Raw genomic sequence first — 25,965 nt, 5'->3', positions numbered from 1 at the left:
CTAGTGCAGACATCCCATTATAAATGTGCTGGGGGTGCTCCAGTCCATGAAATTACCAAAACCAGGTCTAGCCCGCCTCCAGGCAGACAGACACACGAGACGTGGGGTGGATCAGACGTACAGGTACCTTATTTCGTTCATAAATATGTGAACAATGGACATTGAACCCTCTGAATCATTGTAGAAACCAGTTAAATGAATGGATCATCATTATTATCATCATTATTATCCATCCATTATCTGAGCCGCTTATTCTCACAAGGGTCGCGGGAGCGCTGGAGCCTATCCCAGCTATCATTGGGCAGGAGGCGGGGTACACCCTGAACTGGTTGCCAGCCAATCGCAGGGCACATTTAAACAAACAACCATTCGCACTCACATTCACATCTATGGGCAATTTAGAGTCTCCAATTCATGCATGTTTTTGGGATGTGGGAGGAAACCGGAGAAAACCCACGCAGGCATGGGGAGAACGTGCAAACTCCGCACAGGCGGGGCCGGGATTTGAACCCCGGTCCTCAGAACTGTGAGGTAGATGCTCTAACCAGTCGGTCACCATGTTGCTTCATCATTATTAGTCCAGTTTTTTTTTTTTAATGCAGCCCTATGGGGGGCACAAGCCAGTGCAAACTGTAGGCCGGCCCGGATAAATGCAGAGGGTTGCGTCAGGAAGGGCATCCAGTTTAAAACTTTGCCAAACAAATATGAGCGTTCAACCAAAGAATTCAATACCGGATTGGTCGTGGCCCAGGTTAACAATGTCCGCCATCGGCGCCGTCAACCTGCAGGGAGCCAGTGGAAATTCAGCTACTGTGGGTCGAAGTCGAAGGAAAGCGGGTTCTTCGTGAGAAAGAGAAGAGGAAAGCATAGAGTCTATAACTGAATGTGGGGACTTTGAATGTTGGGACTATGACAGGAAAATCTCAGTAGTTGGTTGACATGATGATTAGGAGAAAGGTTGACATATTGTGTGTACAGCAGAGCAGATGGAAAGGCAGTAAAGGTTAGAAATTTAGGGGCAGGGTTTAAATTATTTTACCATGGTGTAGATGGGAAGAGAAATGGAGTCGGGATTGTTTTAAAAAGAGTTGGCTAAGAATGTCTTGGAGGTGAAAAGAGTATCAAATCGAGTGATGAGGCTCAAACTTGAAATTGAGGGTGTTATGTATAATGTGATTAGTGGCTATGCACCACAGGTAGGAAGTGACCTAGAGGTGAAAGAGAAATTCTGGAAGGAGCTAGACGAAGTAGTTCTGAGCATCCCAGACAGAGAGAGAGTCGTGATTGGTGCAGATTGTAATGGACATGTTGGTGAAGGAAATAGTGGTGATGAAGAAGTGATGGGTAAGTACGGCATCCAGGAAAGGAACTTGGAGGGACAGATGGTGGTAGACAGATGGTCCTTTCCAAAAAGGATGCAAATGGCTGTAGTGAACACTTTTTTCCAGAAGAGGTAGGAACATAGGGTGACCTACAAGAGCGGCTTTAGACGTACGCAGGTGGATTACATCTTGTGCAGACAATGTAATCTGAAGGAGGTTACCCACTCGAAGGTAGTGGTAGGGGAGAGTGTGGCTAGACAGCATAGGATGGTGGCGTGTAAGATGACTCTGGTGGTGGGGTGGAAGATTAGGAAGACAAAGGCAGAGCAGAGAACCATGTGGTGGAAGCTGAGACAGGACAAGTGTTGTGCAGCTTTTTGGGAAGAGGGGAGGCAGGCTCTTGGTGGACAGGAGGAGCTTCCAGAAGACTGGACCTCTGCAGCCAAGGTGATTAGAGAGGCAGACAGTAGAGTACTTGGTGCATCTTCTGGCAGGAAAGGAGAGAAGGAGACTTGGTGGTGGAACCTCACAGTACAGGAAATCATACAAGGAAAAAGGTTAGCTCAGAAGAAGTGGCACACTGAGCGGACCGAGGAGAGGCGAAAGGAATACATTGAGATGCAACATAGGGAAAAGGTAGAGGTGGCAAAGGCCAAACAAGAGACCTATGATGACATGTATGTGAGGTTGGACACTAAAGAAGGAGAAAATGATCTATACAGGTTGGCCAGACAGAGGGATAGAGATGGGAAGGATGTGCAGCAGGTTAGGGTGATGAAGGATAGAGATGGAAATATGTTGACTGGTGCCAGCAGTGTGCTAGCTAGATGGAAAGAATACTTCGAGGAGTTGATAAATGAGGAAAATGAGAGAGAAGGGAGAGTAGAAGAGGCAAGTGTGGTGGATCAGGAAGTGGCAATGATTAGTAAGGGGGAAGTTAGAAAGGCATTAAAGAGGATGAAAAATGGAAAGGCAGTTGGTCCTGATGACATTCCTGTGGAGGTATGGAAGCATCTAGGAGAGGTGGCTGTGGAGTTTTTGACCAGCTTGTTCAATACAATTCTAGCGCGTGAGAAGATGCCTGAGGAATGGAGGAAAAGTGTGCTCGTGCCCATTTTTAAGAACAAGGGTGATGTGCAGAGCTGTGGGAACTATAAAGGAATAAAGTTGATGAGCCACACAATGAAGATATGGGAAAGAGTAGTGGAGGCTAGACTCAGGACAGAAGCGAGTATTTGTGAGGAACAGCATGGTTTCATGCCAAGAAAGAGTACCACAGATGCATTATTTGCCTTGAGGATGTCGATGGAAAAGTACAGAGAAGGTCAGAAGGCGCTACATTGTGTCTTTGTAGATCGAGAGAAAGCCTATGACAGAGTACCCAGAGAGGAACTGTGGTACTGCATGTGGAAGTCTGGAGTTGCAGAGAAGTATGTTAGAATAATACAGGACATGTACGAGGGCAGCAGAACAGTGGTGAGGTGTACTGTAGGTGTGACATACGAATTTAAGGTGGAGGTGGGACTGCATTCGGGATCAGCCCTGAGCCCCTTCCTGTTTGCAGTGGTGATGGATAGGCTGAGACTGGAATCCCCGTGTACAATGATTTTATGCAAAATATTGAGGCCTACAAGTGGTATACAACCCTAATTCCAATGAAGTTGGGACATTGTGTTAAACATAAATAAATACAGAATACAATGATTTGCAAATCATGTTCGACCTATATTTAATTGAATACACTACAACGACAAGATATTTAATGTTCAAACTGATAAACTTTATTGTTTTTAGAAAATAATCATTAACTTAGAATTGTATGGCTGCAACACGTTCCAAAAAAGCTGGGACAGGGTCATGTTTACCATTGTTGTTACATCACCTTTTCTTTTAACAACATTCAATAAACGTTTGGGAACTGAGTACACTAATTGTTGAAGGTTTGTAAGTGTAATTCTTTCCCATTCTGGCTTGATGTAAAGCTTCAGCTGTAAAGCAAAGGGGCTCCATTGTCGTATTTTACGCTTCATAATGCGACACACATTTTCAATGGGAGACTCCAGGCAGGGCAATCTAGTACCCGCACTCTTACTACGAAGCCACACTGTTGTAACACGTGCAGAATGGGGTTTGCCATTGTCTTGCTGAAATAAGCAGGCGGGTCCCGGCTTGGATGGCAGCATATATTTCTCTAAAACCTGTATGTACAGATGTGTAAGTTACCCATGCCATTGGCGCTAACACAGCCTCATACCATCACAGATGCTAGCTTTTGAACTTTGCGTCCGTAACATTCCGGATGGTTCTTTTCCTCTTTGGCCCGGAGGACACGACGTCCACAATTTCCAAAAACAATTTTAAATGTGGACTCTTCGGACCACAGAACACTTTTCCACTTTGCATCAGTGCATCTTAGATGAGCTCGGGCCCAGAGAAGCCGGCGGCGTTTCTGCGTGTTGTTGATAAATGACTTTTGCTTTGCATAGTAGAGTTTCAAGTTGCACGGATGTAGCGCCGAACTGTATTTAGTGACATTGGTTTTCTGAAGTGTTCCTGAGCCCATGTGGTGATATCCTTTACACATTGATGTCGGTTTTTGATGCAGTGTCGCCTGAGGGATTGAAGGTCACGGGCATTCAATGTTGGTTTTCGGCCTTGCCGCTTACATGCAGTGATTTCTCCAGATTCTCTGAATCTCTTGATGATATTATGGACAGTAGATGATGAAATCCCTAAATTCCTTGCAATTATACGTTGAGGAACATTGTCCTTAAGCTGTTCGACTTTTTTCTGACATCCCATCTTTGCTTATGAATAACTGAGCAATTCAGGGAAGCTCCTTTTATACCCAATCATGGCACCGACCTTTTCCCAAATAGCCTGTTCACTTGTGGGATGTTCCAAACAGGTGTTTGATAAGCATTCCTCAACTTTCTCAGTCTTTTTTGCCACCTGTCCCAGCTTTTTTGGAACAGCTATAAAATTCTAGGTTAATGATTATTTGCTGAAAACAATTAAGTTTATCAGTTTGAAAATTAAATATATTGTCTTTGTAGTGTATTCAATTAAATATAGGTTGAACATGATTTGCAATGAAAGGACAATTTGTGCATAATTGTAAAGGTGCAGTACTGTCATATATGATGTTTATAGAATTTAATGTTCATAATAAACAAATAGCCTAATGGTAGAATTGCCCGTAATTTTTAACTCACTTCACAATAGCCATAAGAAAATAACAATATGCTTGCTAAATATTTTGTTTTTCTTCATGTCTGTGAAGATAGTCATACAGGTCATGGTGAACCAGTCAGGTTGAATTGAGGCAACTGGACTGTTCTTGTTCGTTGAATTTTGTTGTGTTTTTTTTTCTTGTTTTCCGAGAACATTTAAAAGTGACTTGGGCAATTACGTTATAATGCTGATGAATTGTAACTTTGCAAGGGCCATGTGATTTGATGGTGCTTGAATTACTGTCCTGTTCATTGAAGTGAAAGTTAAGATTCGCGTGACACTAGTACAATTCTGTTTGAAAAGAGAATGTCAAACTACTGTCAGCAGGGGACAACCAAAATGGAGGATAAATGTAGGGCACCGTCACTCGTCTCATCAGTAATCACTTTTGTCAGGCTTCTGTGGTGTTTTACAACACTTTAAACTGTCACAATATACATAGAATAAATGTGAAAGATACAGATAAAAGAGTACAACGTACAAACAGTAGCTAACAAATGATATATTTGAGCTTGTCCTACATACGGGCTGTGCCAATGACCGTTGGCTCCTTCTAATAACTGCAGTTACTGAATTACCACTCGGTTTGCATCTGAATTTCAATTGGGCCTGCTGAGACTCTTTTTTTTCAGTCTGTAAAATAAATGACAGTGTGTGCACTTCATCTGTAACCATATAGAGTGTCTTAATTTACCACATGCCTTCGTTACTAGAGTATTTATGAGTCTTATAAATGAAAAAGAGGGTTGGGGGACTTCTAGAAAGGACAAGACGCAAGCTAAATTAGCAGTGGAACAAAAAAATGAAGGCAATTAGCTAGCTAGCCCCTCACTCTGTCTGCACTAATTGAGAAACCAGGCCAGCAACTATCCAGAGCAACCCAACAGCTGCGGTAAACTTTTCGTCTGACTCTCGGGGCACATTAAGTAATGCTGATACAACTAATTAGAGTACCGTATCCCAAAAAGCCTTTTACAGAAACCTTGTGGTATTTATCAGCGTTCTCTGGTCTCATAAAAATATTTCATGGATGCTGGTTCTCCAACAATGTGGCAATTATTGAAATAGAAATGGACAAATAAACACTTTGATGTGACAAGTATTGCTTTCCCACTGCAACAACACAATTGACTCCAGAGACGTCATTATGAGATCAGATTTTAAAATGTCAGAACGTGCTACTCATGCCCATTTTGGATTTTAGAGATAAAATAATGGTCATGAGAAACAATATGAAGGAAGGGGGAATATAGGGGAATAAACAGATTATCCATCCATTTTCTGAGCCGCTTCTCCTCACTAGGGTCGCGGGCATGCTGGAGCCTATCCCAGCTGTCATCGGGCAGGAGGCAGGGTACACCCTGAACTGGTTGCCAGACAATCCCAGGAATAAACAGATTATTAAAATAAAAAGACAAGGAAGTGAATTAAAGTAAAGAAAAAAATAGAATGAAAGCGAGAGCCCGAGATAATCCTTTGTGGCTGGCAGTTTATTTAAGTCTATCTCAAGCAAAAACTACAAAACCAGTGAGGTATGTCTGTTAATGTGATGGAAAGTTATCAGAGGCGGTTCTGGACCGAATGGGACCCTGGGGAGGGTCAGATTTTGTTTTGGTCTATTTTCAAAACAGCAGTTCAAAGTGTATGTGCAATGTGCGCCAACCTTCAATTGCCGAACACCGCCCCCCACAGGCTGCCCATATCGCCCATATGAGAAACCGCCACTGAAAGTTATACTCTTATATTTCTTTTTCATTAATTTTCTCCACCCAGGAGGCTGTGATGTGCGACATGCTCTGACACTGTGAGAGACTGTAAGATTTCCCAGATGAAATTTTGGCGACTATGCTGCAAAATCAGATTAGCAACCCTGAGACTTCATTTGCTCCTCATCCATTTTTGTTTTTCTCTTGTTACGGGGCTGATTATTATTGATGACTTTTTTCCAATCCCTGCGGACGTCAAGATACCATTGTGGAGCCACTCGAAGATTTCATCGATGGATCGTTCGATCGCTTCTTCATGCTAGCTAGCAGAGCCCACCATGACGACCGCAGCCATCCGCTGAAAAGACGAAAGGCTAACTCGTCTACTAGCACTGAAGATTTACAACTTTGCTCTCTCGATGCCCATATTCAAGTCCACTCAGTGTGTGACAATAAGATATCACTTCTCGATCTATTACACCAGGAAATTAAGGAGCTCAAAACCATCTTGGAGTTCAAACACCAACAAGTCAGAGAGCTAAAAGAGCACAATGCCGAACTTGTCAGCCATGAAAGCGATGACAACAGAGATGGAAGTTCTCTAGAAAAAGAAAAAAGAAAAAAAAAAATGAAAGAAGCAATGCTGGACTTACAGTCAAGAAGCATGCGGGATAACCTAATCTTTTCCGGCATTTCCGAGAGTACACCTGATTATCCAGAGGCTCAAGTAAAAAACTTAATGTTGACAGCGCTGAAAATTCCGAAGGAGACACTCGCTAACGTCACCTTCCACCAAGTAAGACAAGCTAGGAGGAGCGCGAGCAGGGAGTCATCCCCGTCCAGTCATCGCCAAATTTGAACATTTCCAGCTGAAAGTCTTTGTAAATTCAAAAGGACGGGAGCTGAAGGGTAAACTTTGGGATGAATGACTAGTTTCCACGCGAAATCAACAAGTGATGCAAACTATTGTACCCTCTAATGAAGAATTACCGGCAACAAGGAAAACGCACCTCACTAGTTGTGGACAAACTATACAGAGATTGGTCAACTGTTTTGTCAATACAAACTCACCCCTTGGGTTCTAATAGATGAGTATTCCTTTCAAGTATGCTCTAATATTTGGTATGTAGTGTAGAAAGATTTGTAATTAATAAGTAATAGTAATTTGTTTAGGGGGGGGGGGGGGGAAAGGGAATTGCGCACATCCTATTTCACCCTCCACTCACTGATATGGGTCATTTCCCTCATTTTCTTTTCACTTATCTTTTTCTTTGGTACTTCTTTTTCCCTTCTTTATGCCAACCCCCGCTCCCCCACTTACTGAATGCTCACTCCCCCCTCCCCGCCTCCACCGTACACATATGTATTCGCATGCTACTTGTGCTTGTATGTTTAACTCGTAATATATTTGCTTGTCTTCTGTTTCCATGTTTTTTCTATGCTGAACTCATTTACAACATATTCAATACCTCAATAATATATATATATATATATATATATATATATATATATATCCATCCATCCATCCATTTTCTGAGCCGCTTCTCCTCACTAGGGTCACGGGCGTGCTGGAGCCTATCCCAGCTGTCATCGGGCAGGAGGCGGGGTACACCCTGAACTGGTTGCCAGCCAATCGCAGGGCACGTACAAACAAACAACCATCCGCACTCACATTCACACCTACGGTCAATTTAGAGTCTCCAATTAATGCATGTTTTTGGGATGTGGGAGGAAACCGGAGTGCCCGGAGAAAACCCACGCAGGCACGGGGAGAACATGCAAACTCCACACAGGCGGGGCCGGGGATTGAACCCGGGTCCTCAGAACTGTGAGGCTGACGCTCTAACCAGTCGCCCACCGTACCGCCTATGGTTGTTTGTTTGTATGTGCCCTGCGATTGGTTGGCAACCAGTTCAGGGTGTACCCAGCCTCCTGCCCGATGATAGCTGGGATAGGCTCCAGCACGCCCGCGACCCTAGTGAGGAGAAGCGGCTCAAAAAATGGATGGATGGATGGATATATATATATATATATATATATATGGGAAAAAGACCTCTCAGTGTCTACTGACATTGATTACTGAGCACAAATCTGTAGAAACACATTCTCAATGACAAAAAACAGTCATTTACAGCTAATCCAGTTCAAAGTACTCCATAGATCACACGTTACGCAATATAGTATGGATAAAATGGGCTATTCAATATCAAACATATTCACTCATTGTACTGAAAATGCTCCAGGCACTTATTTGCATGCACTTCTGGTCACTAGTTACACAGAAATTTTCCTCACCTTTGAACAATAGGATTCCAATTTCACCTAATCTTTGTCTGCTTGATGATTTAAAAGGTATAGAACTTCTAAATAAACATTCTCAACCAATATTTGTAATTCTAGCTATCGCTAAAAACACAATACAGTTAAACTGGAAAAATAAACAACCTATCAACATTAACCAATGGCAACATTTTGTCATAAAGTATAACACTAGAAAATATCCCTGCCAAACATAATAAGAAAATGGATAACTAAGAAAACTTGGTCACCTTTCATTAAAATGGTGAAGCTTGATTCTGTTTGCCTGAGACACGAATGTCATACAGAAACCTAATGTAATGTTTAATGTAAATGTAATGTAATATCACCAAATAATTTCTTGTCATTTTATACCACCGTGCACACCAGAGTCACTTGCATGTATTGTAACCCCTAACTTTCTGGATTTACGAGGTTGGCCTCTGGGGATGCTGGACCTGCTCCCCCGTGCTCCTCTAGGGTATAGTTGTGTCCGTGTTGCCCTCACCCCCACCAGTTTCTCCAATTTTAATGCACTACACCCCACCACACACAATCACGGTACAGGGACAATGGTTGCCAGTCGGGGACCAGGTAACCATAGTAATAGGGTGGGCGGTGGGTTTTCACATTTCTCTTGGCTTGACTCCTGGGCCCTTTGGGCCCTGCCTTCCTCTCACCTCTGACGGGCGCTTAACATGGGATCGCTTTGGTGGGCTATGACCGTTTTTGGGTGGTTGCTGGCTCCTGCGTTGGGCCTTGTTGGTGGGTGGGGCCCCCATGCTCTCCAGAGGTGGTGGGGGGGCTTGCTGGGTCGGGGGTCAGGTTGGTCATGTGGGGCGGTGGTCCGGTACCCGTGCCCCTCCCTTTGGGAATGGTTGGGCGCTTTGGTCGGGCTCGGGACCTCCCTAGGTCCTGGGGGGTCGGTGCTGTCCCCCTGGTTGGGTCCCCTGCTGGACGGGCTTGCTGACTCGGCCCCCCCTTTGGTTGTGGGGGGGCGGGGGTGGCGGCTCACCCTTCCTCGATGTGCCGGCTCCGCAACTCCACAGACCACTTGACTAACACGCATGTGATATGGTGTTCATTCACTAATAAGTTTGATGGACACACTATAGACTTTAATTGCTTGTGCTGGGATCACTAAGAACATAGGTTATACTAACATATCAACTCACAGGTTCTTATAGGTCTTTAGACATGAAAAAGAATCCCACCGCACCACTCGTCAGTAGCACTGCCTTGCTCATTTTTACACACACACACAAAAAAGGAAAGATCTGCTACTAACTGTTTGTTCGTTACCAGCGTAAGTCAACGACTTGTCAACAGTTTTGGATATACTGTAATTCATGATTTTTTAACTTGATCGCTGAAACAAAGCTAATTCATCTAGTCTGATGAATTCTGGCTCAGATTTCAGAATTGCATATAGCAAAATTAGGTTTGTTTAGCATCCTATTTACTGTATTTATTTTACTTTTTCTCTGACATGCTCAATATTTTCAGTAAATTTACATCAGGCCTAATTCACCCAAAATTAAAATAATGTGTTCATAAGAAAGTAAGAATATCTACAATGGTCTTGTAAAGAGTTCTTTAAGTGGGGTACACACATACTGAAGATTGAATTTGAGCACTTTTCCCCTTTTCTCATCAGTCAGCAAAGGACCAATTATTGGATGCCCTGACCGATTATCTTGTGGTGTGGCGTGCGTTAAGAATGATTTTCCTCTCCAATCTGCTCTGAAAGCGGTCAGAGTCGATAATCAAAAATGTTAAAGGCGTTCAATATTTCCAATTGCAAATCCTCATGTGTGTGGTAAAAACCAAGTTTGGCTCAGCCAGCGACTCCATGATTGTGACGTAAAACAGAACGAGAGCCAATGAGGAAGTGACGTGATGCTCGCACTATTGCCGGCCACAAATGGAGGAACATCTGGTTGTGTTTAATGTTTGTGTAACTTTCTCACGTCACATGACAGAAAAGAGTTTGCTACCACCATGTAGTTGCCAGAGAAGCTAACATTTAGCCGAGCTTCTTCCTATTCTACAACTATTCTTCTTTCTTAGTTTTTTCCAGCAGTCTGTGGCACCTTGCTGCTTCTCAGAGGCTTGCAATATATTGCAGTTTGTCGGAATTTTGCATGAATCCGACTTTGACTTTTCCAAATAAATGTTTCCAACAACAACTTGGAAAAAAACTGAGCTGTACTGAACATAATGATAAAATTAAAAATCTAATTGGATTCCTATAATACTGTATAACTATAAAAATACATAACATCTATTAATAAAGAATTAAATTTAAATTACAAATAGTTTGACACTCAGATGTGCTTAAAAATGTTCCTAAGCATTTGCAACAACATATACATTGGTGATTACCACATTGTTCTTGCAAAGTGATTAAGCAGGCCTAAAGTTGAACAAAAATGCCAAAACTAGTTCTTACTCTGGCAGTAGCCATCCGTTTCCTCGTGGCCAATGCTACATACGCAGTGACCCAGTGGCACCAACCAGTCTCCATCAGCACCACAGTACAATTTTGGCGTGTCTTTCTCTTCTGCGTTTTCGACACAGGAGCCCTTAACCTCCACCAGAGAAGAAGAGTCCATATGTGGTACAGTGTCAGGAAATACCGCCAGATTCCGCAGAGTCGATGGGCAGCGTTTGTAGAACACCTAAAATAAACAGTTAAATAGGTAGGTCAGCTGGCCATGCGAGATTAATAATAAGGAATATTTCATAGCAGCAGCTCCGCTCAATGCTGCTACTAACCTTAACAGAGACAAGAGCAATACAAGCTCCAACATCCTGGAAGGCCAAATAGAAACCCCTCTGTGCCAATGGCCCCACCTCCCTGACTTCAGTGTTGAGACGGAGAACACGATCGCCAAGATCTGTCTGAGTAAAACTCTCATCTGCTGCAATGGTATCAACCTTGAAGTAACCATAAATTGTTTATTAGATTATTCATTTTCACACAAGATCTTTTGCAAAATTTTGTGAATACTAACCTTAGCATAGTCTGTGGGCCGAAAACGTGTCCCTGAAGGCAGTGGTTCATTCGTCTGTAGGTAGAAGAGGTTGAAGGTTTCCTTACAGGTGCCAGACACCCAAGGAATGGAGTTGCAGTCTCTCAGAGTGAAACGAAGCTCCACATATACCTACATGGAAACGTAAATACATTCATAACAATTGCCACAAGAATATTTTTTTACTTTTAAAACTAAAATTTTTAGTAAAATAAAAAACAATATTGCGTACTTGTGGAAAATGATTCATTTGGCAAATCTATAAACTCTTGGATCGTAAATGTTTGCTATATACCTAGGGTTCAGTCAAACTAGGCTGTACACCTTCCTGTACCATGAATGATTTAAAATTATGTTTACTGATGAATCTGTATATGTTGGCATAGGCTTGCATATATTACTTCGAAGGCTGCCTTCCCTGCATGTTTATCTTTACAATGTCCTCTTACAGCACTTATGAATTTCTAAGCGACAAGAGTTACAGTATGCGTATGAATGTATGTATGAGTGTATGAAATGGAAATATGACACACTGTGACATACCCAGCCCACGCTGTTTCTCTGATTAGTTTCATAGACCACCAATATTGAGGATATAGTGAGAGTGTAAAGCAACCCAGACCCTTTGTGCTGCTTGCCGCTGTATCCATCCAGATCGAAGCCAGTTGTTTTGGTTTAGCTCCATTACATGGCAAACTTGGAAGGTGTGGATTGGTCTGTTCTGTTCATCCATCTCGGTGATTGCATCCCACTGGAAAAAAAAAATGAAGAAGGGGGACGGGCGTGGGGACTTTAACTCTGCCGAGAACAAAGAAAAACATCCCTTAGCTAAAACATTTTGTTCTGTGTTCAAAAGACAAATAGGTGAGCCTTTTTTGGCCGTTTAATCACTTTTTGCGAGCAAAATCAAGTTATCATACTTTGTTTCATAGTTTGGTGTAAAATTGCCTTTTCCGTTTTTAAACAAGTTATGTATACTTGCTGATTTCTGTGAGGCATAAGCACATCCATCCATCCATTTTCTGAGCCGCGTATCCTCACTAGGGTCGCGGGCGTGCTGGAGCCTATCCCAGCTGTCATCGGGCAGGAGGCGGGGTACACCCTGAACTGGTTGCCAGCCAATTGTAGGGCACATACAAACAGACAACCATTCGCACTCACAGTCACACCTACGGGCAATTTAGAGTATCCAATTTATGCATGTTTTTTTGGGATGTGGGAGGAAACCGGAGTGCCCGGAGAAAACCCACGCAGGCACGGGGAGAACATGCAAACTCCACACAGTCGGGGCCGGGGATTGAACCCAGGTCCTCAGAACTGTGAGGCTGACGCTCTAACCAGTCGTCCACCGTGCCGCCGGCATAAGCACAGACAAACTAAACTAGTATTTGGACAAAAGCATGGGGGTACACCTTTTAATTAATTAGTTCGGCAATACCAGTCTAGAGAGTAACCCGCCTCTTGCCCAAAGTCAGCTGGGATAGGCTTCAGCTCACCCGTGACCCAAGACATGATAAGCAGCAGAAAACAAATTGTAAGGCTAGTTAATCAATCACTGATTGGGCTAGATACCAAGACAATTGGAGCAGTTCCTTTTCTGTTCCAGCATGACTGTGCCCCAGTACACAAAGGTTCAAGAAGGTATGTTTAGATGAGTTTGGTGTGGAAGAATATGAGAACCCTGATTTTAACCCCATGGAACAACTTTGGGATGAACTACAAAAGAGATTGTGGGCCATGCCCCTCGTCCAACATCAGTGACCAATGCCTCACGCATTTTCGTCTGGACAGATGGACACACACACACACACACACACACACTAATACTTATGTATTACTACTTGTTAACTTGTCACTTGAAATGTTCAACCTATGCACCTCCCTCATGCAATGTCCATTAAAAATATAACAATAATTCAGAGTCAGTTCCACCAATGTTTTCAATATGTTGCATCTGTCAAAAATATTATCTTATCAAAAATCTTCTCTTGCTGTTAGTAAATATCTGGAGTCACTCTCTTTAAAAACTAAAGACCAAGTCCGAAACCTTAGTATTCTGATAGATTCCGACCTGACTTTCAACAGTCATATCAAATCAATTACTAAAACTGCCTTCATCCATTTGAAGAACATATCCAAGGTGAAGGCTTGCATGTGTCAAGCAGACCAGGAGAAGCTCATCCATGATATTATATCAAGTAGACTTGACTCTTGTAATGGTCTTGTGACTGGACTCCCGAAAAAGAGCATTAAACAGCTGCAGCTCATTTAGAATGTTGCAGCTCGGGTTCTGACCAGAACAAAGAGGTCAGAGCATATTACTCCAATTCTAAAGTCTTTACACTGGCTTCCAGTATGCTTTAGAATAGATTTTAAAGTTCTGCTACTGGTCTATAAATCACGAAACGGTTTAGGTCCTGACACATGAATGAAATGCTAATGGAATATAAGCCCAGGGCTCTGAGATCGACCGACTCAGGTCAAATAGTGGAGCACAGAGTCCAAAGGAAACATGGTGAAGCAGCATTGAGCTATTATGCTGCACACAAATGGAATAAGTTGGCAACAGAAGTGACGTCAGTCCCATGTGTACATGTTTTTAAGTCCAAGTTAAAAACTCTTCTTTGTTTCCATGCTTTTTAGAGCATTTCCACTTTTAAATGATATTTCTTGCACTGTACGCTGTAAATGGTAAATGGTGGCACTGGTCACCCGACTGGTTAGAGCGTCTGCCTCACAGTTCTGAGGACTGGGGTTCAATCCCTGGCCCCGCCTGTGTGGAGTTTGCATTTTCTCCCCGTGCCTGCGTGGGTTTTCTCCGGGCACTCCGGTTTCCTCCCACATCCTAAAAACATGCATGAATTGGAGAGTATAAATTTCCCATAGGTGTGAATGTGAGTGCGAATGGTTGTTTGTTTGTATGTGCCCTGCGATTGGCAGGCAACCAGTTCAGGGTGTACCCCGCCTCCTGCCCAATGATAGCTGGGATAGGCTCCAGCATGCCCACGACACTAGTGAGGAGAAGCGGCTCATAAAATGGATGGATGGATGTTTTAAACGTTTATAAGCGTTTTTTTCTTTGTTTTTAAATGCTTTTTATCATGTAAAGCACATTGCGTTACCTTGTGTATGCAATGCACTATATAAATACATTTGCTTTGCTTTTGCTTAGCTCTGTTTTTACTGTGTGTATTCATAAAACCAAATGTTTAGTGATAGAATGTATCTCCAGTGCCCACCCATGTATGAGCTGGGGTTATTGCATAGTGGACACATTTTTGGGTTTGGGAGCACACATTCCAATGTATACACTGTTATAAATTATTATGCATGTAATATTTTATGTCAATACAAATTTGAGTTTTAGTTTTTTTGGGGGACGTTTTTGCATGGTACTCCTGTTGAGGTCAGTCATTCTCAACCACTGTGGTATGAGATATCATGAGCTGTACCACAGGAAATAATCCTATTCAACTTGATTGGTCCCCAAAATTATTATATATTGACTAAAAAATAATGTATCTTTGTTCATTTATCTATGCCAGCTACGTAGTGTGACAGGCAGAGCAATTAATTAACCATGTTAATGTTGCCATTCATAAAATAAAATAATAGCTTTGAGTTCAACTAAACAGACCGAGGTTTCACACTTTTTGTCATGAACGGAACAAAAGACAGAACCCAAAATGCACGACTCCAATTCAGATGGACAGTTTCAAAAAGAGAGGTTTAATAAATGGGCAGAGGTCGGTACACAGGCAGGCAATCCGTAAAGGCAACAGTATCCAAAACACGTGAGGCAAAAATGCAAAGTCTACAATCAGAACAGGGTCTAGTCTTACTATGAGTCGGTGATGTGGAAACAAGGAATGCTGGAACATGACAACAAGGTACAACGACTAGAAAGAATGAGACAGGAGGTTAAATGCATTGGGTAATTAGGGTAAACGACGCACAGGTGGGGAAGATGCTCTTAGGACCAGGTGTGTACGAGACAGTGGGAAGACAACAACCATAACACACACCCATGACAGTACCCCCCCTTAACGGCCGGCCCCAGACGTCCCCGGAGCCCCAGGATGCGCAATGTGGAAGTCCCGAACGAGTGAGTCATCCGTGATAAACCCAGACGGCACCCAAGAACGTTCCTCAGGCCCGTAGCCCTCCCAGTCCACCAGATATTGAAATTCCCTTCCCCTTCCGACAAGATGACAACAGCCGCCTCACCATGAAGACAGGGCCCCCGTCCATGAAACGGGGGGGGGGGAGGAAGGGGCCTGGAAGCCGGGACCAGAGGGGACTCCCAGGCGGCCTTGAGCAGGCTGACGTGAAATGCAGGGTGGACCCGCATCGACCTTGGGAGCCTAAGCTTCATGGTGACAGGGTTGATGACCTTTGTGATGGGGAAGGGCCCAATGAACCTGGGAGCGAGCTTCCGGGACTCCACCCGGAGTGGAATATGCTTGGTGGAGAGCCAAACTCGCTGACCCACTTTGCAGTCCTCCTACGGTCAGCTGCGGTCTTGTAGGACCGTCCTTGGCGTAGCAGCATTTGGTGGGCTCGCTCCCAGGTCCTCCTGCAGCATCTCATCAAGGTCAATGCAGATGGAACAGTGAACTTGGGGACCATGGCAGGAAACAGAGATGGTTGGTAACCATGCACAATGTGAAAAGGCGATAGACAAGTGGATGCAGAGGGGAGAGAATTGTGAGAGAACTCGACCCAAACCAGCTTCTGAGTCCAGGATTGTGGCTCCTGTGACGCGAGGCATCGGAGCCCAGTCTCCAGGTCCTGGTTCAGCCTCTCAGTTTGTCGGTTAGTTTCAGGATGAAACCCAGAAGACAGACTAACGGTAGCACCTATTAATTTGCAAAACTCCTTCCAAAATGGTGAAACAAATTGGGGGCCCCTATCCGATACCACATTCTTTGGAAAACCATGAAACTTGAATACCTGGTTTATCATCAACTCGGCAGTTTCTTTAGCTTAGGGGAGTTTCGGCAGTGCAATGAAGTGTGCCATCTTAGAGAACCTGTCAACAACTGTAAGAATGGTGGTATTTCCTTCAAAGGCCAGTATTCCTGTCACAAAGTCTACGGAAAAGTCTGACCATGGACGTTGTGGTCGCAATTCCCCAGAAGGACGTTGACAAGAGGGCTTGTTAGCAGCATTGACATAATGGATAACATCTCGTCTAACATTAGGCCACCAAAAGCGCTGTTCGACCACAGATTGAGTTTTGGCAATGCCTGGGTGACATACAGTCCGGTTAGTGTGAGCACAGTGGATGACTCTTTCCCTTAAGGTCGGGACCACTTAAAGCCTGTTTTCAAGGCAATCTTCAGGGCTAAGAGTGTTCTTCAGAGCCTCTTTTACCGCAGTTTCAATGTCGCAAACAAAAGCAGAAATGAAACACGACATGGGCAAAATGGTTTTAGGGTCGGACAAAGAATTCTCCACGCAGAAAATACACGATAAAGCATCTGGCTTACCATTTTTAGAACCAGGTCGGTAGGATAACGTGAAATTAAATCTTGTGAAGAATAGAGCCCATCTAACCTGCCTAGCATTTAATCTTTTAGCTGACTTGAGATACTGATCCGTCCATACTAAAAATGGGGTCTGAGCCCCTTCTAGCCAGTGGCTCCACTCCACCAAAGCCACCTTGACAGCCAGCAGTTCACGGTCACCTATGTCATAATTTCTCTCGGCTGGAGTCAGTTTTTTTGAGAGATAAGCACAAGGATGTAATTTACCATCCTTGAGACATTTCTGGAAGAGCACTGCTCCTCTTCCGGCATCAGACTCATCAACTTCTACAACAAACTGCTGTTTGGGATCTGGCAAAGTGAGGATGGGAGCGGAGGTAAAGCTCGATTTTAGTTTTTGAAAAGCTGACTGACAAAGCGGGTTCCACACAAAGGGTCTGTATGGCGAGGTAAAATCATGCAAAGGCGAGGCTATTGAACTGAAATTTTTAATTAACTTTCTGTAGAAATTTGCGATTCACGCAAGACATTGACAAAGGTCTGGAAAACAGCTGGAGCGTTAGTTAGTTCAAAAGGCATTACCAAATACTCATTATGTACCGTTGGTGTGTTAAATGCCGTTTTACATTCATCCCCCGCCCTTATCCTGACTAGATGATACGCATTTCTTAAGTCTAGTTTGGTGAAAACCTTGTCTCCCTCCAGGAACTCAAAGGTGGTGGAGATGAGAGGAAGAGGGAACCTGTTTTTCACCGTTATGTCATTGAGACCCCGGTAATCGGTACAGGGTCGCAGAGTCTTGTCCTTCTTGTCCACAAAGAAAAATCCGGCTCCCGCAGGGGATGAAGATGGCCGAATAATCCCGGCTAATAATCCCGGCTGCCAGTGATTCATTCACATTCTCCTTCATCCCCCGCCCTTATTTTGACTAGATGATACGCATTTCTTTAGTCTAGTTTGGTGAAAACCTTGTCTCCCTCCAGGAACTCAAAGGTGGTGGAGATGAGAGGAAGAGGGTACCTGTCTTTCACAGATATTTCATTGAGACCCCGGTAATCGATACAGGGTCGCAGGTTTTAGCTGGTCACCGGCGTTGAGGTTCCTCAGGGGAGAGACGGAACCTGCCCAGTTGCATGGGTTCATCCGTGGTGACGCTAGCCAGTGGATTGAGACTGGCAACAGGGGATCTTGCCTTGGTTTGGCTGGTCACCGTCCTCCAAGTGCGCGGTGGTGCATTCTTCCACCGATCTCCGTCCAGCTCACGATCCAAAACCCTTTTGTCGATCTTTTTGGCGAGAGCGATGAGTGTCCAAGTCGGTCGGCAGGTCTAGTGGGACCAAATGATCCTTGATGGCGGGGGATAATCCTTGAAAAAATGCATCATGTAGTACCCTGTTATTGCACTCTCAGCTGCTAGAATGCGAAAGTCAATCGCGTAATCTGACACCCTGCACTTGCCTTGTTGTAGGGTGACAAGGGACCGAGCTGCCTCACGATCTGGTGTGGAATACTGAAAAACTTGGTCCATAGTCTTTACAAAAGATGCCCAAGAATGACAAGTGACGGAATTGTGGCTCCATTCAGCAGTAGCGCACGCCTCCGCACGACCAGTCAGGAGGGAAATGACAAAAGCGATCTTTGCCCGCTCGGTGGGGAAGAAAGCTGCCTGCAGCTCAAAGTGGAGTTCGCACTGAGTGATGAACGGCTTAATATTCCCCGAATCTCCAGAGAACATCTCCGGTCGAGAGAGCTGTGGGCAGACAGCAGCGGATATGGCAGGTGGCTGCATGGTGACTGCTTCACATGGAAACGGTGGTACAGTGGTGTCATCAGGTGCTGTGCCAGCTGGTTCCTTGTTCTGAACCATATTCATTAGCACTTCAAACTGTGAGGCCACCTCTCATCATAGTGTTCTGATGCTCTGACAGTCCCTTTAGATAAAGGTGGAGGGCAGCAAAATGCTCATCCTGATTCAAGATGCGTTGACCCTGCGGTTGGAGGGCTTTGCACACCGGGTCTAAGTCTGCTGGGTCCATGCTATGGCCAGTTTGTTCTGTCATGAACGGAAAAAAGGACAGGACCCAAAATGCACGACTCCAATTCAGATGGACAGTTTCAAAAAGAGAGGTTTAATAAACAGGCAGAGGTCGGTACACAGGCAGGCAATCCGTAAAGGCAACAGTATCCAAAAAACGTGAGGCAAAAAGGCAAGGTCAATCATCAGAACAGGGTCTAGTCTTACTAAGAGTCGGTGATGTGGAAACAAGGAATGCTGGAATGTGACAACAAGGTACAACGAACTGGCGACCAGAAAGAATGAGAGAGGAGGTTAAATGCATGGGCTAATTAGGGTAAACGAGGGACAGGTGGGGAAGATGCTCTTCGGAGCTGGTGTGTACGAGACAGGAGGAAGACAACAACCATAACAGACACCCATGACGCTTTTTCATGTAAAATAAGAGCCTTGGCTGAATAAAGGTTGGAAATGCTGGTTTAGATTACCCATCCATCCATCCATTTTCTATCGCTTATCTGAGGTCGGGTCGCGGGGGCAGTAGCTTTAGCAGGGACGCCCAGACTTCCCTATCCCCAGCCACTTCATCCATCTCTTCCGGGGGGATCCTGAGGTGTTCCCAGACCAGCCGAAGGATGTAGTCTCTCCAGCGTGTTCTGGGTCGTCTCCGGGGTCTCCTCTCGGTGGGACGTGCCTGGAACACCTCACCAGGGAGGAGTCCGGGAGGCATCCTAAACAGATGCCCGAGCCACCTCAGCTGGCTCCTCTCAATGCGGAGGAGCAGCGGCTCTACTCTGAGCCCCTCCCGGGTGACCGAGATTCTCACCCTATCTCCAAGGGACAGCCTGGCAGCGTGCAAGTCCTCCAGAGAGGGGGTGGGCGGGTGGGATCAGATAATCATTTTGTCAGTCCAAACTGTCCATTACATTCAGATTGTGTGCTTCTTTGTAGCAGCACGGAACGAGACTATGATGGATGAATACAGGACGGAATCTATACTGCTGTTTCGAACTCGCTCAACAGCTCCTGTGGCAGGCCATGCTTCCTCGGCAGCCGTAAGAAGTACATCCTCTGGTGAACCTTTTTCAGGATGGAGTTGATGTTGGTCTCCCACTTCAGGTTCTGAGAAACTGTAATTCCTAGGAACTTGAAGGTCTCGACACAGGGAAGTTGGGCAGCGTGAGGGGCAGCTGTGGTGAAGGATGTTTCCTGAAGTCCACGATCATCTCCACCATCTTGAGCATAATCAGCTCCAGGTTGTATTGGCCGCACCAATGCTCTAGCCACTTCGTCTCCTGTCGATAGGCAGACTCGTAACTGTCTTTGATGAGGCCGTTGACTGTGGTGTCGTCTGCAAACTTCAGGAGTTTGACAGCTGTGTGTGTTGAGGTGAATCCATTCGTGTAGAGAGAGAGAAGAGCAGCAGAGAGAGGACATATCCTTGGGGGGCCCCGGTGCTTTGGATGAGGTCGTGTCCCCCAGCCTCACCTGCCTGTCCTGCCCATCAGGAAGCTGTAAATGCCCTGGAAGATGGCAGGCAAGACGCTGAGGTGGAGAAGCTTGGCAATGCTGCCACTTCCGTTGTTTACGGCCGGCCCCATTTGGACTTAGTGAGCATCGCTTCTATGCATGTATGCATTGTGACCTTACCAAGATCTCCATAAAGTTTGTTAAAAAAAAAAAAGGAGGCTTGCGTTAGTCTTGTTCCTATGAGCTGCACAAATAATGGAAGCGTCAAAACAGAAGGTGAAATTATGTCATCGTTCGAGGGGCCGACCATGGCACGTTGCATGGAAGAAACACACAACACAACACAGCAGCAAGAAAGATGAAGACAGCGGTTAGGTAGCCAGCAGGTTATGAAGTGGCAGGGTAGCTGGAAAGGCAGCAGCTTGGTCCGGGCCGCAAGGATTTATGGCACAGACGAGCGCAAAACAGACCTGTGATTCTATCTGTGGCCAAAGTATGGTATCGGGATCCTGGGTAAAGTAAGGCATTTTAAACTAAAAAGCAAAGCATTTCTGTACGGAGACGAGGCAGCTAAAAGGCGTTATTCAAAATGTGGTTCAATAGATAGGACTATGAAAAATAAAATAAAATGTCAAACTGGAGCGGCCGTAACCAACGGAAGCGGCACCATTTGTTGCACTACCCATCCTTGAGCCATCGCCTTGCTGTATTGTGGGGGTTTGTACGTCCCAATGATCCAAGGAGCTAAGTTGTCAGGGGCTTTATGCCCCTGCTAGGGTCACTCAGGGCAAAAATCTCCAGGTGAGGGACCAGACAAAGAATGCTCAAAGACCCTCTATGATGATGACAATAAATGGATGTTGTTTTGGATAAACAACATCCATTTGGAGCCAGGCCTGGAGGTGGGGCTCAATGGCAAGCCGGCCAGGCAAAGCCAGAAGAGGTAACGTGGGTCCCCCTTCCCAAGGCCTCACCACCTGTAGGGGGGGCCCAGGGGGTCGGGTGATTGACTTCCCCCCGGCTCAGTGCCTGTACGTTGGGGTTCATCCCGGTGGATGAGAGGGTAGCTTCCCTCCACCTTGGGTGATGGGATGGCTCCTGACTGTTGTTTTTGCCTATAAACCAGGGACTAGTTCAGACACCTGCTGGGAACTTTTGGCAAAGTCCGATATCAGGAGGAGTTTAAATTCCCATCTCCGGCAGGGAGGCAGGGGAAATTGAGTCAGAGTGGACCATGTTCCGCTCCTCCATTGTTGAGACGGCCAACCATAGTTGTGGCCATAACCTGGGCGGTACCTGTCGTGGCGGAAATCCTCAAACTCGTAGATGGACACCGGCAGTAAGGGATGCCGTCAAGCTGAAGAAGAAGTCCCATCGAGCCTTTTTGGCCAGTTGGACTCTGGAGGCAGCTGATGAGTATGGGCGGAATGCAGCTTTGGTGGTCGCTGCGGCAAAAACCCGGGTGTGGGAGGAGGCTCTGGAGAACCACGTCCAGATGACTTCGAGGAAATTTTGGTCCACCATCTGGCATCTCAGGAGGGTGAAGCAGTGCGCCATTGGCACTGTGTATAGTAGGGATGGGGCGCTGCTGACCTCAACTCGGGACATTGTGAGTCGGTAGGCCTAATATTTCGAAGACCTCCTCAATCTACTGACACACCTTCGTCTGAGGAAGCAGAATCTGGGGACTCTGAGGCAGGTTCTCCCATCTCTGTGGTTGAAGTCACTGAGGTGGTTAAAAAGCTCATCAGTGGCAGGGCCTCAGGGGTGGATGAGATCTGCTCGCAGTTCCTAAAGGCTCTGGATGTTGTGGAGCTGTCTTGGCTGACAAGCCTCTGCAACATCGCATGGATATCGGGGACAGTGCCTCAGGATTGGCAGACAGGAGTGGTGGTCCCAAAAGGGGGTGTTCCAACTACAAGGTGATCACACTCAGGATTATTCAGGGGTTCTGGAGAGGAGGATCTGTAAATCGAATCTCAGATTCAGGAGGAGCAGTTTCGTTTTCGTCCTGGCCGTGGAACAGTGGACCAGCTCTACACCCTCATCAGGATCCTGGAGGATGCACTGGAGTTCGCCCAACGAGTCTACAATGTGCTTTGTGGACTTGGATGAGGCATGTCCCTCGGGGGGTTCTGTGGGGGGTACTCCAGGAGTCATTTTTCAGTGTTTCAACTGTTTCTGTGTTGCAGAGGTGTAGACAGGCTAATTCTTTCCTCAATAAATAAGGCTGGCTTTTTAGATGTGTTTCGTGAATGAATGCCATTTTAACTGTAACATAAAGCTAAAAAAGTGGCTTCTAAGGTTTATGTCATGTATATCACTACAGAGGTTGAAAAACATCAGCTGGTTGTCTCACTAACTATTAAATACCTTCCCTTTTCTCACCATGCAAGCTTTCTCTAGCTTGGGGGTCTTCTCTGTCTGTTTAATTGCACTTCAGCAAAGTGACGAAGAGATGCAAGTAGTCCGACTGTGAGTGGCAGTTGTCTCTGTGCACCTCAGTACTTTGTCAATGTAAAAAGTGACCTAATTTAAAAAAAAAAAATAATAATAAAATAAAAAAATACAAATACAAATAAAATTATATATATATATATATATATATATATGTACATACAACCTTCATATAAATTTTCTGTTTCGTTTATCCTCACTAGGGTCGCGGGCGTGCTGGAGCCTATCCCAGCTATCTTCGGGCGAGAGGCGGGGTTCACCATTAACTGGTCGCCAGCCAATCACAGAGCACATATAAACAAATAACCATTGGCACTCACATCACACCTACGGGCAATTCTGAGTCTTCAATCAACCTACCAAGCATGTTTTGGGGATGTGGGAGGAAACCGGAGTAACCGGAGAAAACCCACGCAGGCATGGGGAGAACAGGCAAACTCCACACAGGCGGTGCGAGATTTGAACCTGGGTCCTCAGAACTGTGAGGCAGATGTGCTAACCAGTCATCCACCGACTATATAAATATACGTATATGATTTAATTTGGCGGCACGGTGGACGACTGGTTAGAGCCTCAGCCTCACAGTTCTGAGGACCCGGGTTCAATCCCCGGCCCCGACTGTGTGGAGTTTGCATGTTCTCCCCGTGCCTGCGTGGGTTTTCTCCGGGCACTCCGGTTTCCTCCCACATCCCAAAAAACATGCATAAATTGGAGACTCTAAATTGCCCGTAGGTGTGCATGTGAGTGCGAATGGTTGTCTGTTTGTATGTGCCCTGCGATTGGCTGGCAACCAGTTCAGGGTGTACCCCGCCTCCTGCCCGATGACAGCTGGGATAGGCTCCAGCACGCCCGCGACCCTAGTGGGGATAAGCGGCTCAGAAAATGGATGGATGATTTAATTTCAGCATGATTCCATTTGTTTGGTCTTGTCACTGGGAGCCAACAGTTATATGTATTTCATAAACCATAAGAGGATGACCAGAGAGTTTTGCAAATGAAATCAAAATTAGACAATTTTGCAAATTTGACACTGCATACACAGTAGATGAAGTTTTTTACGCTTGACTATGTCGGTTTCCTACTTATTGGTTTTGTAGGAAAAACACATTAATAACATCAATAGGACTTCATACTTTGCATAAGATCAGCATTAAGTAATTTAAGTTCCGTTATGCTCTCAAACTGAAAATGACTATGGTTTATTAGTCCACGTTCTTCAGTGTTCTAAAATGCACCCTTGGGATGTGACATGAAAGATGTTGTTAAAAAAGGAATGAAAACAAATTCTGGCCTCTAGTCTGAAAGATGGGCTGCATCAGATATGTACTGACTAATTACTGAGCCTATTAACTGTTACGCACATGCACGCACACGCATGCACACAAACACACGCATACACACACACACAGACACACTCACAAGTACCTTCCTAGGTGTCAGTGGCATGCAAAGGGGTGTGGGGGTGTAGGCTACGGTGCCCCTGGGTACATCCAAACAGGGTTTTGGCAGCATCAACAATCAGTTTTCAAGGGGCATTAAAAATAGATCCTGCCCAGGGCAGCGAGTGAGCTTTGCACGCCACTGCTAGGTGTTAGCAGGGTTTTGCCAATGGTACATCACCATGAACTGGAAATGGGTCACCCGATTTGTTAGCATTCTATGAAGTGGAATTCCATTCGGAAAAGGCTCCACTGTTCCAGCAGATTGTTTTCAGACACATTAATATTCTCTCTGGCAAGCTGCCTGAAAAGTGGTCTCAAATTCATGGTGCTCTTCTTTCTTCTTCTGTGACATCAAGAAGCATTTGGTAAGTCCGATCACTGCAAAAACATTCAAATACTGCAAACTTTCCATAAACTGTGATAACTTTATAATTCTTCTTTTTGCATTTTCTATTTTCCAGTGGGCCTGGATACAACTGGTGGAAGATATATTTGACAACTGAGCTCAACCAACAGAAAGATTCTTCCTGGCTAAAAATGAGATAAGATGGAGCTTTAAAGCCACAAACAGTGTATACTACATTTTTGAATGATGTCTTGAAACCTGCTGTGAGCAATGAACATCAATGAAAAAGTAACAATGTCAATGTGATAACTAGACTTTACACCGATCTGATCGGTATCGGCCGATATTTAGCATTTTATGCTGATCAGCTGATCGGCTTTAATGTCATAATTCGCCGATCCGATCAATGATGTAATTGATCGGCGCCGCAAAAGACATTTACTCCGCCTTGCCATCGTGCACAGTATATTTGAATCCAAAAGCTAGTTTATTTTTAGCCTTGTCGCGTGTCTTTTGACGTAGTACTGTAAATATCTGATGGCCAATAAAGTTATTAAAAAAAAACAATGGCGCTGTGGGACCGACAACACGTCTGAGACAGACAACATGTAATGCGTGGATCAGACTACAAGCCAAATTTGCTCTTTCACGATTGCACTATGTCAGACTACTGCAATAAAAACTTGTATTCCGATACCACCGCATCCCGTTTTTACAAACAAGCAGGCAATAAAATGTCATGTACCCTAGCAAGCAAGTGGTTGCACGAACAGTTGGACGTAAATATGTTCTGTTCTGTCGAACCATGCTCTAAAGTTTCGGTGTGGGTGAAGTAATTTAATTAAAAATAAAGTAATTTAGGCAGTACGGTGGACGAATGGTTAGAGCGTCTGCCTCACAGTTCTGAGGACCAGGGTTCAATCCTCGGCCCAACCTGTGTGGAGTTTGCATGTTCTCCCCATGCCTGCGTGGGTTTTCTCAGGGCACTCCGGTTTCCTCCCGCATCTCAAAAACATGTGTGGTAGGTTGATTGAAGACACTAAATTGCCTGTAGGCGTGAATGTGAGTGTGAATGGTTGTTTGTTTAAATGTGCCCTGCGATTGGCTGGCAACCGGTTCAGGGTGTACCCCGCCTCCTGCCCGTTGATAGCT

At 45.0% G+C, this 25,965-nt stretch overlaps 1 protein-coding gene across 3 annotated transcripts in view; it reads right to left on the bottom strand.

Moving 5' to 3' along the window:
- LOC133399064 (ephrin type-A receptor 6-like) overlaps positions 1-25,965 on the bottom strand; it is a 79,722-nt gene that overhangs the window by 37,530 nt on the left and 16,227 nt on the right. For all 3 annotated transcript variants that reach the window (XM_061670159.1, XM_061670161.1, XM_061670160.1), the window contains exons 3-6: positions 12,218-12,346; positions 11,578-11,727; positions 11,339-11,500; positions 11,013-11,241 (exon numbers count right to left, since the gene is read on the bottom strand). In XM_061670159.1, coding sequence (XP_061526143.1) covers positions 11,013-11,241; positions 11,339-11,500; positions 11,578-11,727; positions 12,218-12,346 — 670 coding nt within the window. The remainder of the gene's footprint in view (positions 1-11,012; positions 11,242-11,338; positions 11,501-11,577; positions 11,728-12,217; positions 12,347-25,965) is intronic.

This window comes from Phycodurus eques, chromosome 2 (genome assembly GCF_024500275.1).
Source record: "Phycodurus eques isolate BA_2022a chromosome 2, UOR_Pequ_1.1, whole genome shotgun sequence".
NCBI classification, from domain to species: Eukaryota; Metazoa; Chordata; class Actinopteri; order Syngnathiformes; family Syngnathidae; genus Phycodurus; species Phycodurus eques.
The sequence above is the reverse complement of the archived record's forward strand: the minus strand, read 5'-3'. Positions and strand labels throughout refer to the sequence as shown.